Raw genomic sequence first — 15,687 nt, forward strand, 5'->3', positions numbered from 1 at the left:
TTTAACAATTGATCTTATTCACCGCACCACCGTCTTTGATTTTTTATGCACTCAGTGCACGCAGCTTGCCGTACATAGCGGATGGGGCGGAGTTACCTGGCTGTGCTGCTGGTCTGATAAAACAGCTTTAAATAATGAAGAATGTAGCAGCTAGCAAAACTTCAGTGGATACAGCACCTTACAAATGTGAGTTGAATGCTTTACCATCACTCCAAGTGTTAAGTATTCCATTTGGGATGATACTACACTTTGAAAATTCATACACTACATGGCTGAGTGCATAGTATATTTTGTAAGTGCATAGCGTACAATGTGTCGTTTGGGACACAGCTTGAGTTCATCCCTCACAACCTTGTTGTCATTCCCATCAAAAATCGAAGATGGCACTGCTTTGAAAAAGGTCTATACATTTCTGAAAACTAGCAACAAAAATAAAATTTTAATGAATATGTGCTTCATGACATGAAAACAAAATAGTAGGCAGAAATATATGCAACATTTAATTGGTTACAGTCCCAATTTTCAGTGTGTTTTTATGTCAAAGTATAGAGAGAGAGAGAGAGAGAAAACATTACTAGCATTTTTTATAAGTTCTGCCGACTTCCATGTAGGAAACATCAAGCTTAAAGGGAACGATCATCCAAAAATTAAAATGATCTCATATTTTACTCACCCTCATGCCATCCCAGATGTGTATGACTTTCTTTCTTCTGCAGAACACAACGTTTTTTTAGAAGAATATCTCAGCTCTGTAGGTCCGTACAATGCAAGTGAATGGTGACCAGAACTTTGAATCTGCAGAAATAGCACCTGTGGCATAACTTGGTCGTTTTTCATCACCCCTCGGGCCCGCGGTCATTTTTGTGATTTCTTTTGGTCGACCGTTGCGGGCCCCATCTCACCCCGGGCCCTAGGGCGGCTTCCCACCCTGCCCTCTAGTTACGCTTCTGGTCAGCGCAAAAGTAATCCATTCGACTCCAGTGGTTAAATTCACATCTTCTGGAGTGATATGATAGGTGTGGGTGAGAAACAGATCAATATTTAAGTAATTTTTTTCTATAAATATCCACTTTCACTTTCCTCTTCTTTTGTTTTGTGGCCATTAGCATTCTTCATGCACATCACCACTTACTGGTCGGGGCAGGTCAAAGGTGGAAATTTATGGTGAAATAGGGACTTAAATATTGATCTGTTTCTCACCCACACTTATATCACTTATAAATCATGGATTTACACTCTGGAGTCATATGAATTCTTTTTATGCTGACTTTATATGATTTTTGGAGAGTCAACGTTCTGGTTACCATTCACTTGCATTGTATGGACCAACAGAGCTGAGATATTCTTCTACAAATCTTTATGTATGTTTTGCAGAAGAAAGAAAGTAATACACATCCAGGATGGCATGAGTGTGAGTAAAATGTGAGAGAAATGTCATTTTTGGGTGAACTATCCCTTTAAGTTTTTTTTTTTTTATATTATTACATTTGTTATTTATCTAACTTTAAGGCATTGCCCATGTCGCCCACTTTTGAAAAATGCGGCAATACTGTCCATTCAGAAACCACATGTGCACGCAGTTGTAGTAAAGACTGTGCTTGATTTTCAACAGATTATTTCTAACATAAATTGCTCTACTCTTTTCGTATCTACACTTACCATCAGCTGCCTGTGACATTTTTGTATTCCAAATTGAATATTTTGTCGCCTGATGAATAGTTTGCATCATTGCCACACTCAATTTAGATAATGTGCCAACAGTTCGTATGATACATTTTCAAGGTAATCACTTGAATATCAGTTGGGTCTACAATATGAAATGGCTCTTTATTCAGACTTACAATACAAAATAACAAACCAAGTAGTTTTCATTACATAAATTAAATTTGTCATTGGTCAAGGTCTTTGAAAAACAGGGATAATTAACTGACTTCAGTCACAGAAACATGGAAAACACAAAGGCAGAAAATAAAAAATAAAAAAATCAAAGCTAATAGCAGCTCCATTAAATGCACTTGAAGTTCCTTCATAAGACTTCGCAACTGCAAAGCTATAGAGTAACATTATTAATCTTAAGTACATCTTCATTTCGTAACATTCAAATCGCAGTTGAGTAGATGCTGATTTTGGGTTACGCTTGACGATATGTAATAGAAATGAAGGGAAATCTTTTTGCACTGGTTTGAAAAACATTAAAACAAACAAAAACATCAGCACTGAACAAATAGACAAGGCCACTGCCTCCACCCCACATTTTGTTTAAGGCATAAAAATAGCACATCTAAAATACTTCTTAAGCAGCACAGCATATGTACCTGCTGAGTAAGTATACTCTAGCTAAACCAGCATGCTCAATGTACAGATCATAGCATAGCACAGCACATCTAAAGCAAAGTAAAATGACCACTAGTGGAGCTCTCTCACTAAAACCTGCTGACTATACATCTATGTGAAATACACAAGAACCCTACACACATGCATTAAAATCAATGAGTGCCGGACGAAGCCATTAGAATAAATTAGCTCTTTGTGCCCTAATATTAAAGAATCATTTTTGACAGCGGCAAATCACAAACAGATTGAACATTTTTAACGATCTAGTTTAGACCTGGTGCCTGCAGTGCAAGGATGTAATATAACACGTACATAAACCAAAGAAATAAAAAAGTGCCAGTTGTGTAAACTACTGATAATGAAATCATGTGCACATGGCATGTGACAGTGAAAATAAAAATCACCAGAACTTAAGTGTGTCCATCACAGATGTTTACAGGAATCCTGCTAAAGTAAAACATTAGGATTTTATTTGCATTAAAATGATGACGACGATGATGAAGTTAACAATAGGGGTCATTTCCAAGGTCTACTACTCTGTGAACGGGCACTGTCTGACCCTGCTATAGACGAGCCCTGTCGACTGCTCCGAACACTAGATGCTTTGGAACGAGCGCTGCTAGTTGACATTCTGCTGCTGAGACGACCTAGAATAGGAAATTAAAAAAAACATGGAGTGTTCAGCTAGCCAAAAAATAAGATAAGAACATATAGTTCAGTTTGATCAGATATATGACTCACTGCTGGGCTCGCTGGGTATGAACACCTCTTCCAGGAAGTGCTGGATTCTGCTGAGGTCCTCCGAGGTAAACCGCCACTTTTTTTCTGCTAGCTGTGGCGTCTGCTGTGGCACAGATCGTTTACGGCCTGCAGGTCCCGGAGGTGATGGCAGACAAGAGATGGGAATGGAGCCGGTTGTCATTCCCTCAGGGAATTTCTGAGCAACCACTTTTAAACCTTGTTAAGAAACAAAGAGAGGTGGCCATTCATGCATGCCATTCTGATACACGCATGATTTTGACAAAATAAAGGTGGCTCAAGTTGACTACACCACTACTTCATTGGTACAGAAAGGACACAACTTCACAAATGACACTGTAAAACGCAAACACTGAGAAGGAACTTTGTTGCTGGAGCATGCATGCACGTGAATAGACACCCTAACTATATTTTAATTAAAGTAAAATCACATCTTGATCTCAGAAGCAGCAGTTACAAAGACTCACCCCCAGATAACATGAAGAGATTGTCAAATCCCCTCTCACACATGGTGGTGGCTGCTTGACTCGCTATCCTCTCGTCCTCATCATACAAGATTATGATTTTTCCTGAAGTGTTTTTCTAAACAGTTGTTTAAGACTTTCATACAGTCCAAATTTACATTTGAATTAGGGTAGCTGACACATAACATGTCCATGAGCTTTTTTTTTTTTTTTTTTTTTAATCAACATAAAACAATTTGGTTGAAATTTGTACGAATGTATAAAGAAAAGTGTATATTTTAGGTACTATGACTGGTTTTCCTTCTTAAATGGTCCTGTGGTGTCAGAAATGCATTTTACAAATTAAAAGTACAACTATTCCATGTAGTGTCTCAATTAATGAGGTCATAAAAACTGCACGCATAATTATAAAATAATTTGCAAAATACTAAATAGTTTTAGGTGGAGTACAGCATGTAACACTGCAGGATGTGTCAACTAACCATTAACAGATTTATTATGAAATAAAAGATCAGCAATAAAAGGATACATAATCCAGAACTTCTTTAGTATATGGGTTCATTGTCCTAGATAAGGTCGCAATAGGGTAACTATATGCTGTGGGCAAAGATAGAACAGACAACATTATTTCTTAAAGGCATTTTTAAAGGGATTTACCCACCCTTTTGTTGTTCCAAGTCCATATGACTTGCTTTCTTCTGTGGAACACGAAAGGAGATGTTGAGCAGAATGTTAGCCTCAGTCACCATTCGCTTTCAGTGCATATTTTTGCCTACAATGATAGTGAACAGTGACCGAGGTTGTGATTCTTCTTAACATCTCCTTGTGTTTCACGGAAGAAAGAAAGTCATACAAGTTTGGAACAACACGAGCGTGAAATGATTAAATGATTATGGGTGAACAATCCCTTTAAATGGGTGTGTTTTTTAAAACAAAATACTGTTTTCCCTTTCAGGTAAGTTGCCTACCACTGATAATATGACACTGGTCGTACTGGTCTCTGTCCCTTACATCCAGCAACAGATATGGGCAGTCAAGATAGGGGCACTCTGTGGTGTTGGAGGTAGACATTGGAGATAGCTGGATGGTCTTCTTCCCATTTTTATCCAGATCCAGTTCTCCCACGCCACTGATAACACTATGAGTGGAGACATTCTCAGTTACACAGAATCAGGACAGTCAGGAGTGTTCAGTATTATAGGTGAATGTAAGTTGCATCTCATTGTTATTCCCCCACAGGGTCTCTGAGGACGGAGTCTGTTTGCACTTCTCTGCCCCCAAAACAGGCTCAATGGAGCTTGGGGCCATGAGAAAGCAGCCTGGCCAATGAGAGCTCTTGTGGGCGTACAATAGAGGAAATGTTAGAAGGGGGGGTACTTTTATAGCCAAAGAAGCCGAATGTGTGTATGTTACACATAGAAAGGCGATGAGACTACAGTACCTTTGGAGCGTGGATCTAGGTGAAAACCCAGCATCACCCGATTCATCATTGTTGATATTCTGTGGGGGAAGAAGCGTAGGCTGGGGAGAGCCATTAGTGTGATCTGAGAGACGGTCCAGTCGCGATGACTCAGAGAAAATTGAAACATCATCTGAAACCACATGAAAAAATAAAAAATAACCAAAGAGAAGTAACCTTATTGTGAAGCAGGTATCAGAGATAGAACTAAAACTAGATTCAGAGTGGTGAACAGATGGTGCTTTCCTGTGCAAAAGTCGCAGCCATATTGCTAGGGTGCTGTGGGTGGTTGCCAAGGCTTTGCTATGCGGTTGCTAAGATGTTCCGAGTGGTCTTAGTGCATGCAATTTGCTAGGGTGCTTTGGTTGGTTGCTTACAGAGCCCTCTATGTCTCTATGATATTGTGGTATCGCTATACAGCTAGGGCTCCTTTTTCATTGCAAGTCTATAACTATAACTACTAATATGCATTTATTTGTGTGCACAATGTCCATGACAAAACTTAAAAATATACACATCAGCATAGTCTGAGGACATGTGCTAAATTGCTAAATGCTAAATCAAATGCTAAATGCTAAATCAATTTCTGTTGGTTAAGAGCAAATTAAAATGATCATGTTATTTCCACTGTGAATGACAGATGAAGGATGTACTACTGATTTTGGACACTAGATGGAGCACAAAAATAAAGTTTGTTCTTGTAATGTAATAGCTGTTGATTTTTTTTCTAACATTTTGTCATTAGCCAGATGCAACATCCTAAATCAGATCAAGTTTAATACATAGGATTAGAGGTTTGTTTAAATTTCTAACCCCAAGTATGCATAATAGTAATAGCCTTTGCAAGCACCACAACTGAGAAAAAATTTTGAGCAACATATAAGAGAAATGAAACCGTACCATCTAATCTGGCCATTTCATCTGAAATGTTGTCATTCTGATCTGACACTAAAGCAACTTGGATTACCTAAGGAAAAAGACACAGGCATCCATATTTTAGAATTAATTCAAATAACCAGTTTATCACTTATCAACTTCTAACACCTACTGTATATCCACCACAAGAGAAAATAAACAAAGCTCAATGAAATTCCTTCTTCACTCACCAGCTGTGCAAAAGTTGTCACTTTTAGCCTTTTAAATAGCTCATCCTTCCTATATCTGTAATCTGGGGGGGAAAAGACAAGAGTATTTCAAATGGTGCAGAGAACCTCTTTTTGATGCACATTACTTGTGTAAACTCTCACCTGGATCCTGAGCATTACCATTTCTCACCTCATCATCATTTAAAGACACAGCATTTAAATTCACTCCCAAAATATCTAACTCCATTCTGATAAAAGCTACAGTAGGCACTCTTAACTTCTCTTTCACAAGACAACTCCAAATACAGACTGAGTCAAACTCTGTCAACATCTCTTTATATCTTTGGCAAGAACTCCAGAGTCCAGCCTCACCACTAAAACCCACTGTAGGATGCCAAATGACACTGCTGGATGAGGTTATGCATCTCAGTTCCACTATAGACAACAGCCTGACTAAGGAATTGTTGTAATCTACAGCACAAATCACCATCCTCTGCTCATGCAGCCAAAAGAAGGAATGAGGATTACTTATCCCTGAGAAATCAGAGAAATTAACCTGTAACAAGATGACCAAAAGTGGACAAAGTAGCCTTTCTTTCCATATCAGGTGAGTAAATAACAGTAGGACAAGGCATCTCCTGTTATCACAAAAAGTTTATTTAAAGGCACAATAGCTGAAACATTTAGTCATTATGTGATCTTAGCAGTGAAAGTCTATATTCTGAAGCAAAAGTGATGTGATTTGAATTTAATGTTCATCAAATCAAATTAAGGGTATCCCGTCATTTAGAACAGGTTACGTACAAGTGCTGTATACACACATTGAAGTGATCCTGTATTTCTGAAGGCACTGCACCAAGACATTTTGATGTAAAAAATATCTGATACTTTATTGTGCAGGCGGACTTACTTTTCCTCGTCTCCTCTAGTCTCTCCATGTACTTTGTCAGGCTGCAGCCTAGCAAATAAGATGGATTAGTCATGAAACATTTGATCATATAGGCAATGAATATCTAAATGCAATATAAAAGCAAAGGATACCTGTATCAAGCCGTGTTTTTACATGTTGATATTTGGAGTTCTGTGGAATCCTCTTCTTCAAGTACTGAGAGCAAATACAGACAAGCAAGCCACTGAACTGGTTAACACTTATATATGAAGAAAATAATACACTGAATAACTATAATGGTCGTCATACAGATGTGTGCTAAATGAAATGGCTAGTTTGTTAATGTCACTGTAGAAACAAACGTTGCTAAGGTGTATCAAACCCATTAGTTGAGATAGATTTTTAGCATTTGAAGAAATCAGCATCAGAATTAAATTGCTGCTGATAGTCAGATTGGTGATGGCAACGGAGGAGCAACAGCGCCGGGTGTCAGATTCCCCCAGAGGACCTGACAAACACTTCTCTGAGCTAGCTTTCACAAAATTGTAAACAACAAACTGCATTCAAACACACATTCAACTTCGCAGAAAAATGTAAACACTGACCTCTGAATCGCCGATAGCCCGCTTCACCGACATTTTCCAGCTGCACGGCGGCTAACGTTAGCTACCAAAACTCAAAGCGTCGCGTCTTAGAACAACGCCTTTGCTGATTGGACCGTTCGTTTGTTTATCCAATCGGTGACGCTGTTCTTACGACATCAATGTTGAGTCCTACGATTTTACCGTTTGAGAGAGTTGCCAAGCAACGGCGTTATTTCCAACGCTGTTAATCCACCTGTTGCAACTCTGCAGCGACATAGAGAGACGGTTTCGACGCATTTATGACATGTTTAGTGATTTTACAGCCCTAGGTGTATTTTTTCTAGTAATTCCTGAGAATAATTTGGATTTCGAATATATTCTATTTTAACATTTGGATGAGTTACATAATTAAGTGCAAAGAGAGTATAATCTTTTTCTAGTGAATCGTGCATATTTCAGATTTAATCCCAAAATAACTTCTGTTGCTATTTTACCGTTTAGCGGTTTCCATTGACTAAGGATTAACATATTTTTCTGTGTATATTAGTCTTTACTATTTTATGCAACTACTTTAAAAGATGTGAATGCATTTGAGTAATAATTCGAATCTAACGGGATTTTCAGGAAATGTTTTCGCATTCTGTGCTCGATGATTCGGGTTGTGATTAGTCCGGTCTGGGTCAAACGCGGCTTGTTTGACAGATGGGAAGTGGCTCAACATGATGGAGTTTCACTTGTTTACTTTTAAGAACAAGAACAAATTGCACACATGCAAGAACATTTAAGACTTTTACCGTAAGAATGGCTTCTGTAATGGTAAGAGGACATAGCAGAGATATTTTAAAGAGCAAACTTGAGCATAATTTATTAGTTTTAGCAAGATGTTAGTTTAATTCGGTCTTTGCGACTGTGCTAACATGGTGAAATGTTTCGTGATATGATGTGTGAAGACTATAGCAATAATGCAAACGTTTACATATACAAAAGTGCCGAATCTAATCTAATCTTAAATACAGGTGCATCTCAATAAATTAGAATGTCGTGGAAAAGTTAATTTATTTCAGTAATTCAACTCAAATTGCGAAACTCGTGTATTAAATAATTTCAGTGTACACAGACTGAAGTAGTTTAAGTCTTTGGTTCTTTTAATTGTGATGATTTTGGCTCACATTTAACAAAAACCCACCAATTCACTATCTCAAAAAATTAGAATATTATGACATGCCAATCAGCTAATCAACTCAAAACACCTGCAAGGGTTTCCTGAGCCTTCAGAATGGTCTCTCAGTTTGGTTCACTAGGCTACACAATCATGGGGAAGACTGCTGATCTGACAGTTGTCCAGAAGACAATCATTGACACCCTTCACAAGGAGGGTAAGCCACAAACATTCATTGCCAAAGAAGCTGGCTGTTCACAGAGTGCTGTATCCAAGCATGTTAACGGAAAGTTGAGTGGAAGGAAAAAGTGTGGAAGAAAAAGATGCACAACCAACCGAGAACCGCAGCCTTATGATTGTCAAGCAAAATCGATTCAAGAATTTGGGTGAACTTCACAAGGAATGGACTGAGGCTGGGGTCAAGACATCAAGAGCCACCACACACAGACATGTCAAGGAATTTGGCTACAGTTGTCGTATTCCTCTTGTTAAGCCACTCCTGAACCACAGACAACGTCAGAGGCGTCTTACCTGGGCTAAGGAGAAGAAGAACTGGACTGTTGCCCAGTGTTCCAAAGTCCTCTTTTCAGATGAGAGCAAGTTTTGTATTTCATTTGGAAACCAAGGTCCTAGAGTCTGGAAGAAGGGTGGAGAAGCTCATAGCCCAAGTTGCTTGAAGTCCAGTGTTAAGTTTCCACAGTCTGTGATGATTTGAGGTGCAATGTCATCTGCTGGTGTTGGTCCATTGTGTTTTTTGAAAACCAAAGTCACTGCACCCCTTTACCAAGAAATTTTGGAGCACTTCATGCTTCCTTCTGCTGACCAGCTTTTTAAAGATGCTGATTTCATTTTCCAGCAGGATTTGGCACCTGCCCACACTGCCAAAAGCACCAAAAGTTGGTTAAATGACCATGGTGTTGGTGTGCTTGACTGGCCAGCAAACTCACCAGACCTGAACCCCATAGAGAATCTATGGGGTATTGTCAAGAGGAAAATGAGAAACAAGAGACCAAAAAATGCAGATGAGCTGAAGGCCACTGTCAAAGAAACCTGGGCTTCCATACCACCTCAGCAGTGCCACAAACTGATCACCTCCATGCCACGCCGAATTGAGGCAGTAATTAAAGCAAAAGGAGCCCCTACCAAGTATTGAGTACATATACAGTAAATGAACATAATTTCCAGAAGGCCAACAATTCACTAAAAATGTTTTTTTTATGATGTATTCTAATTTTTTGAGATAGTGAATTGGTGGGTTTTTGTTAAATGTGAGCCAAAATCATCACAATTAAAAGAACCAAAGACTTAAACTACTTCAGTCTGTGTGCATTGAATTTATTTAATACACGAGTTTCACAATATGAGTTGAATTACTGAAATAAATGAACTTTTCCATGACATTCTAATTTGAGATGCACCTGTATATAATTTTTCACTTAAAAAAGTGCCATTACTTTTTAGACATGGTACAGTGGTAATACCATGATGTTTTGGACAGGTACCATGGTAAAACCATTATTGTTTATATTTGTACAATGGTGACAGAATATATTGTTTGATTTAAGTTCCATGGAGTGCCATATAGATACCATGGTACATAAATATGGCAATATGGTTCTGCCATCTGATGCCATCACTGTGCCATGAGATGGCAACAAGGCTTATTGTTAGGGATGGCTTCACATAAAAGCTTTATATTAGTTGGAAACTTGAAAAAGTATTGATATTAGTATAATTCAGTCCAAAATGAGATTTATTTGAAACTGTGAGGTCTCATTCTTTATGATTCCGTACTTTTCAGGAGGATCCAACCCTTCAGAGGCATTTTAAAGGACATAAAGATGTTGTTACCTGCACCGACTTCAGCCCCAATAATAAACAGCTGGGTACGTCAAATATCTTTTCATATATAATGAAATATCTCTTCTCTTCTTTTCCATTATGTAAAGATGTCTTCTTTTGCAGCTACTGGGTCCTTTGACAAGACCCTGATGATCTGGAACCTCTCTCCCAAAGCCAGGGCATTCAGGTTTGTGGGTCACACAGATGTCATTACAGGGGTTAATTTTTCTCCAAGTGGTTCCTTGGTGGCATCTTCGTCCAGAGATCAGACAGTTCGAGTGTGGACACCCAACATGTAAGTGAGAACAGATGTCCCCTTTCAAGCTTCCCATTGTTTGTGCTGTTATGTGTTTATTGTGTGTCAAAGGAATAGTTCAACCAAAGATGGAAATCCTCTCATCATTTACTCACCCTCATGCCATCCCCTTTATTTCTTCTGCATAACACAAAAGAAGATTTTAGAAGAATATCTAAGCTCTGTAGGTCCTCACAATGCAAGTGAATGATGGCTAGAACATTGAAGCTCCAGAAAGCACATAAAGGCGGCATTAATGTAATCCATAAGACTACAGTGGTTTAATCCATGTCTTTGGAAGCAATCCAGTGGGTGAGAAAAGATCAAAATGTAGCTCCTTTACACTATAAATCGTGACATCATCAGTCTCCTTGGTGATCATTATTTCAAGCTTGATTACACTTCCTATTGCTTGACGAATGCACCGAGCACTAGATGTCGCTAGGAAGTGTAATCAAGCTTGAAATCATGATCACCAAGGAGACTGTTGATGCCAAGATTTATAGTGAAAAAGGAGATATATTTTGGTCTGTTCTCATCTAAAATCACAATTTTCTTGAATTGTGTGGACCTACAGAGTTGAGATATTATTCTAAATCTTAACTTGACTTCTAACTGCAGAAGAAAGTAAGTCATACACATCTGGGATGGCATGAGGAGAGAATTGTCATTTTTGGGTACACTAGAGAGCACAACAGTGCCCGCTCACTGTTTTCCAGAAGTATTTTCCCTATTCATTTCTTCCATAGACTTTTCATAAAATCCTCCATAAAAGTGTGCTAAATCATGAACCAAACCAGCCAGCTCCGAAGTAAATCGCAACATCACGAAATTTGTTTTGAGACAAAACAGTATTTGAAAATTGGACAAAAAGACAAAGGTACAAGGCTATGTACTTACCGTCTTTCATGAGGGCACAGACTACAATCCCATGAAGCATTACGAATGATGTCATTGAATAAAATACGATGGGAATATATAAAACTATTGATTTTAGTTTGTTGATTTTAGTTATAGAAAAACAATCTATTTTACGTTTATTGCAAAATATTCCAATATGTACAAATAGATAAGTAGTTTAATGGTGAAGAGACACCGACTTGTTACACCATACACAGTGTTCATGGGAGTGGGCGGTCGCTCTGAGGCACGTTTCACGGGCTTCGTTGGCTGCGGTTCTCTGATTGGTGAAGCTTTATCCTCTGGACTATGGGTAATGTAGTTGTTTACAATGAATTCTGCTATCAAACGTGATTTTTAAATAAGGAAGTTGAAGTAATGCAGATGGGTGGCTTCATCAATTAACAACCTCAGTACAGTCACTTTAGGTCTGTCTTTAAAGGTTTACAAGTTATTACTAAAAAAAAATTAGTCTGTGGGATAAATAAATGGGATTTTTACTTTCGGAACCAGACTGTTGTGCTCTATTCTGTTAAGTGGATGTGTGCTTTACAGAAAGGGAGAGTCAACGGTGTTCAAAGCTCACACGGCAAGCATTCGAAGTGTTCATTTCTCCAGTGATGGCCAAAGGCTGGTCACGGCCTCAGATGACAAATCTGTAAAAGTGTGGGGTGTTGGACAGAAGAAATTCCTCTATTCTCTCAACCGGCACACCAACTGGGTGCGCTGTGCGAGGTACAAAAATGTCAATGTGTGTCATCACATCTTTGATAATACTGTTAAACATATAAAGTTTGATTGTGGCTACTTTAAAAGCAGATAATTTTTAGATTTGTGCTGGTTTTTGAATAAAGTGATATAAAGTGGTATTTCTCTCACTGCGTTTGTCTGTGCCTGACAGGTTTTCACCAGATGGTCGTCTAATTGCTTCCTGTGGTGATGACAGGACAGTTCGCCTCTGGGATACATCCGCACGTCAATGTATCAACATTTTCACAGACTACGGCGGGTGAGAGTTTATGTAGTATTGCTGGTGAGATTTTTTTTGTTTGATAAATGGGTTTTCATTTTTTGGGCCCCAGCAAGTTTCCCAGCATTTTAAACTGTTTTTTTTAGGTCAGCTACGTTTGTGGACTTCAATTCAAGTGGCACATGCATTGCATCATCGGGAGCGGACAACACATTAAAAATCTGGGATATTCGTACAAACAAACTAATACAGCATTACAGAGGTAATATAATATACGGTATATTGAGAGGGTTTTGCACCACATAAGGTTATTTAAAGAGGCCCTATTAGGCTTTTTGGGATTTTACCTGGTTTGCAGTCCAGCCATTAATTCCTATGAGCTATGTCACTATGTAATACATTTTCATAATGCCCAGCTAAGGGCTACTTTAAGCGGAAACTTGGTTATGGTAAGGGGCGTTACATTTCCGAGATGCTCTAAGCGGTTGACCAATCATAACAGACTGGTCCAGCTGACCAATCAGAGCAGACTGGGCTTTTCGGAAAGGGGGGCTTTAAAGAGACCTAAAACGGAGCGTTTCAAACAGAGGGTGAAAAGAGGTGCTGCAGCAATGTACAGTATGAGAAAAATAATGTGTTTTTTGAACATTAAAGCATGTAAACTTAATCTAGTAGACCAACAAAATAAAATTATGAACCTGTAAATAAGCATAATGTGGGCTCTTTAATACACTAAAAAAAACTAAGTTTCTTTCACCATTGTCAGTTTTACTCAATTCTCCCATGTTCATATTGCTAAAAAAATTCAGTAAGTTGATTCAACTAAAAAAGTGTCTTGTTAGCTTTACTTAATCCATTTGCTTTCGGACAACATGTACAGTGCATCTGGAAAGTATTCACAGCGCTTCACTTTTTCCACATTTTGTTATGTTACAGCCTTATTCCAAAATGGATTAAATTCATTATTTTCCTCAAAATTCTACAAACAATACCCCATAATGACAACGTGAAAGAAGTTTGTTTGAAATCTTTGCAAATTTATTAAAAATAAATTTTTGTTTGGTTAACTGAAAATGAGCTGAGGATTTTTAGTTCCCATCGGCATGTTTAGCATGCTAAAATTTCCTGTCACTAGCTAGCATATCTGTAAAAGAATTTCAGTTATTTTATCATGTTAAATTTGGGTTTACTTTTGACATGTTGGGTTTACTTGATTCAGTTAGGTTCCCTCAACTTAAAGTATTTAAGTTGAAATTACATGGTAATTTTAATTTAATAAAACTAATTTCAAACATGTGGAACCACTGTCCCTGATTAAATTAAGTTTAGCCAAATAATTATTTTTTTGAGTGACCAGAAGTCCTGCTGTAGAGGATTAGTTAAATACTGTATAATTTGTTCTCACTTCTGACTTGCAGTTCATATAGCTGATGTGAACTGCTTTTCCTTCCATCCATCGGGAAACTATCTGATCACCGGCTCAAGTGACAGTACATTGAAGATCTTGGATCTTCTGGAGGGAAGGCTGATCTACACCCTCCATGGCCACAAGGTGTCACCCTCTTGTTAACCATTAGGCTATGTAGAATTTGAATCTTGAATTCAAAAGCTTGAACACTGAGTTAAATGGGTATTTTGTGCCATTGACCTGTAGTAAACAACTGACTCTTAGGGGAAGAGCCATAAATGTTTTTTTCCTGCTTTTAGGGTCCAGTGTTGGCCGTGGCGTTTTCACGAGGGGGAGATCTGTTTGCATCAGGGGGTGCTGATTCTCAGGTAATCAGAGATTATGCTTGCTAGAAGCAATTGTGTATTTTACTTATGCTTATTTTGAATGAGGAGACAAACCAAATGATTTGGAGAAATTGTAATGCTCAATATGGCGGCATAGAAGTCCCGCCTTTCAGTTAAAAGAGCCAGTCATCTTTATTATAGAGGTATATTATGGAGGTTTACTTACTCTCTAGAAGGCGCATATGCATTAGTGTGACCTGGAAAATAGCTAAAGAAGGCTAAGCTAAAGAAGAAAAATGTAGGATACCTTGTCAGATTTTATTTTTGATTTGAATTATGTTATTTAAACGTAATCTTGCAAACACTTTTGGAGATTTTGGTCTTTCCCCATTCAAACAGATAGGAGCTATATTTGTATACCTATTGCCTGCATAGACAATAACAACCCAGGGACATTTCCAAGACAGCCACAGAGTAAACTGACTTGCCCTAAAGGGACTCAGGTTTATGTCACTCATTTGGATGCCGATCATTTGGTTTTCAGGTCCTGATGTGGAAGACCAACTTTGATTTGCTGAACTACAGAGATTTGTTAAGCAGGCACAGCAAGCGAGTCACTCCAGATCCCCCTCCACACTTGATGGACATTTACCCTCGATCACCTCACCAACACTCTGCCCAGAATGGAACAATAGAGGTCAGAGCTCACAACTGCATTGGCACCATAATACCCAGTGTCCCCGATTAATCAATACTCAGTGGCGGGTGTGGGGAATGTCAGGCCTCAGGGCTGTATAAGGCCCGTGAGACCATTCTACCCAGCCCACGAAGCCATTTGAGAAATAATCTGAAAAGCAAAAAAATGGCCATTCAATTAACTAAAAATACAAAATACAAATAAAATAATGATTGAAAATCATTTTAAATGATAACAATGCAAAATATTGTGGAATAGACAGACCTTTCAGTGATTTTTCTTGGTGCTTGAGCACATAAAAATTGCAAGCAATTGTATGGCCCGTGAATAATATTGTAAATACTTGAATGGCCCTTAATGGGTCCGAGAAAAGGTGTCTTTTGTCTTTACTAGTTAATGCATTCAGTTCCTCTTAAGAAAGAAAGAAAATTATAGGGGACCTGGGTAGCTCAGCGAGTAAAGATGCTGACTACCATCCCTGGAGTCATGAGTTCAAATCCAGGGCATGCTGAGTGA

The 15,687-nt window shown here is 38.4% G+C and overlaps 2 protein-coding genes across 4 annotated transcripts in view; one reads left to right on the forward strand and one right to left on the reverse strand.

Moving 5' to 3' along the window:
• Nucleotides 1-1,808: 1,808 nt before the first annotated feature.
• cep41 (centrosomal protein 41) lies at nucleotides 1,809-7,748 on the reverse strand. Of its 2 annotated transcripts, XM_051692358.1 has the most exons (11): nucleotides 7,596-7,748; nucleotides 7,143-7,206; nucleotides 7,012-7,059; nucleotides 6,123-6,184; nucleotides 5,917-5,983; nucleotides 4,999-5,149; nucleotides 4,526-4,695; nucleotides 4,087-4,154; nucleotides 3,561-3,675; nucleotides 3,076-3,291; nucleotides 1,809-2,981 (listed from the first exon to the last, which is right to left on the reverse strand). In XM_051692358.1, exons 1-11 carry the CDS (start codon nucleotides 7,626-7,628, stop codon nucleotides 2,851-2,853), a joined length of 1,125 nt encoding a protein of 374 aa, XP_051548318.1. In that variant the 5' UTR covers nucleotides 7,629-7,748; the 3' UTR covers nucleotides 1,809-2,850. The 2 variants fall into 2 exon arrangements, with proteins under 2 accessions (XP_051548318.1, XP_051548317.1); XM_051692357.1 differs by lacking the exons at nucleotides 7,012-7,059; nucleotides 7,143-7,206; nucleotides 7,596-7,748 and adding an exon at nucleotides 6,264-6,965.
• Nucleotides 7,749-7,884: 136 nt separating this feature from the next.
• Nucleotides 7,885-15,687, forward strand: part of LOC127437441 (POC1 centriolar protein homolog B-like) — a 54,670-nt gene continuing 46,867 nt past the window's right edge. The window contains exons 1-9 of one of the 2 annotated variants that reach the window (XM_051692355.1): nucleotides 7,885-8,390; nucleotides 10,535-10,619; nucleotides 10,699-10,870; nucleotides 12,326-12,505; nucleotides 12,672-12,779; nucleotides 12,887-13,002; nucleotides 14,159-14,292; nucleotides 14,448-14,516; nucleotides 15,019-15,171. In XM_051692355.1, the coding sequence (XP_051548315.1) occupies nucleotides 8,376-8,390; nucleotides 10,535-10,619; nucleotides 10,699-10,870; nucleotides 12,326-12,505; nucleotides 12,672-12,779; nucleotides 12,887-13,002; nucleotides 14,159-14,292; nucleotides 14,448-14,516; nucleotides 15,019-15,171 (1,032 nt within the window). In that variant the 5' untranslated portion in view covers nucleotides 7,885-8,375. The remainder of the gene's footprint in view (nucleotides 8,391-10,534; nucleotides 10,620-10,698; nucleotides 10,871-12,325; nucleotides 12,506-12,671; nucleotides 12,780-12,886; nucleotides 13,003-14,158; nucleotides 14,293-14,447; nucleotides 14,517-15,018; nucleotides 15,172-15,687) is intronic. The other variant, XM_051692356.1, reaches the window with a different exon arrangement.

Source organism: Myxocyprinus asiaticus, chromosome 48, assembly GCF_019703515.2.
Source record: "Myxocyprinus asiaticus isolate MX2 ecotype Aquarium Trade chromosome 48, UBuf_Myxa_2, whole genome shotgun sequence".
NCBI lineage: Eukaryota > Metazoa > Chordata > Actinopteri > Cypriniformes > Catostomidae > Myxocyprinus > Myxocyprinus asiaticus.

Coding starts and splice junctions, on each gene's coding strand:
- cep41 (XM_051692357.1), bottom strand. CDS start 6,591: ATGGTGATTTGTGCTGTAGATTACAACAATTCCTTAGTCAGGCTGTTG. Junction 6,185..6,263: donor TGGTAATGCTCAGGATCCAG/GTGAGAGTTTAC, acceptor TTTCCCCCCCAG/ATTACAGATATAGGAAGGAT. Junction 5,984..6,122: donor TGACAACTTTTGCACAGCTG/GTGAGTGAAGAA, acceptor CTTTTTCCTTAG/GTAATCCAAGTTGCTTTAGT.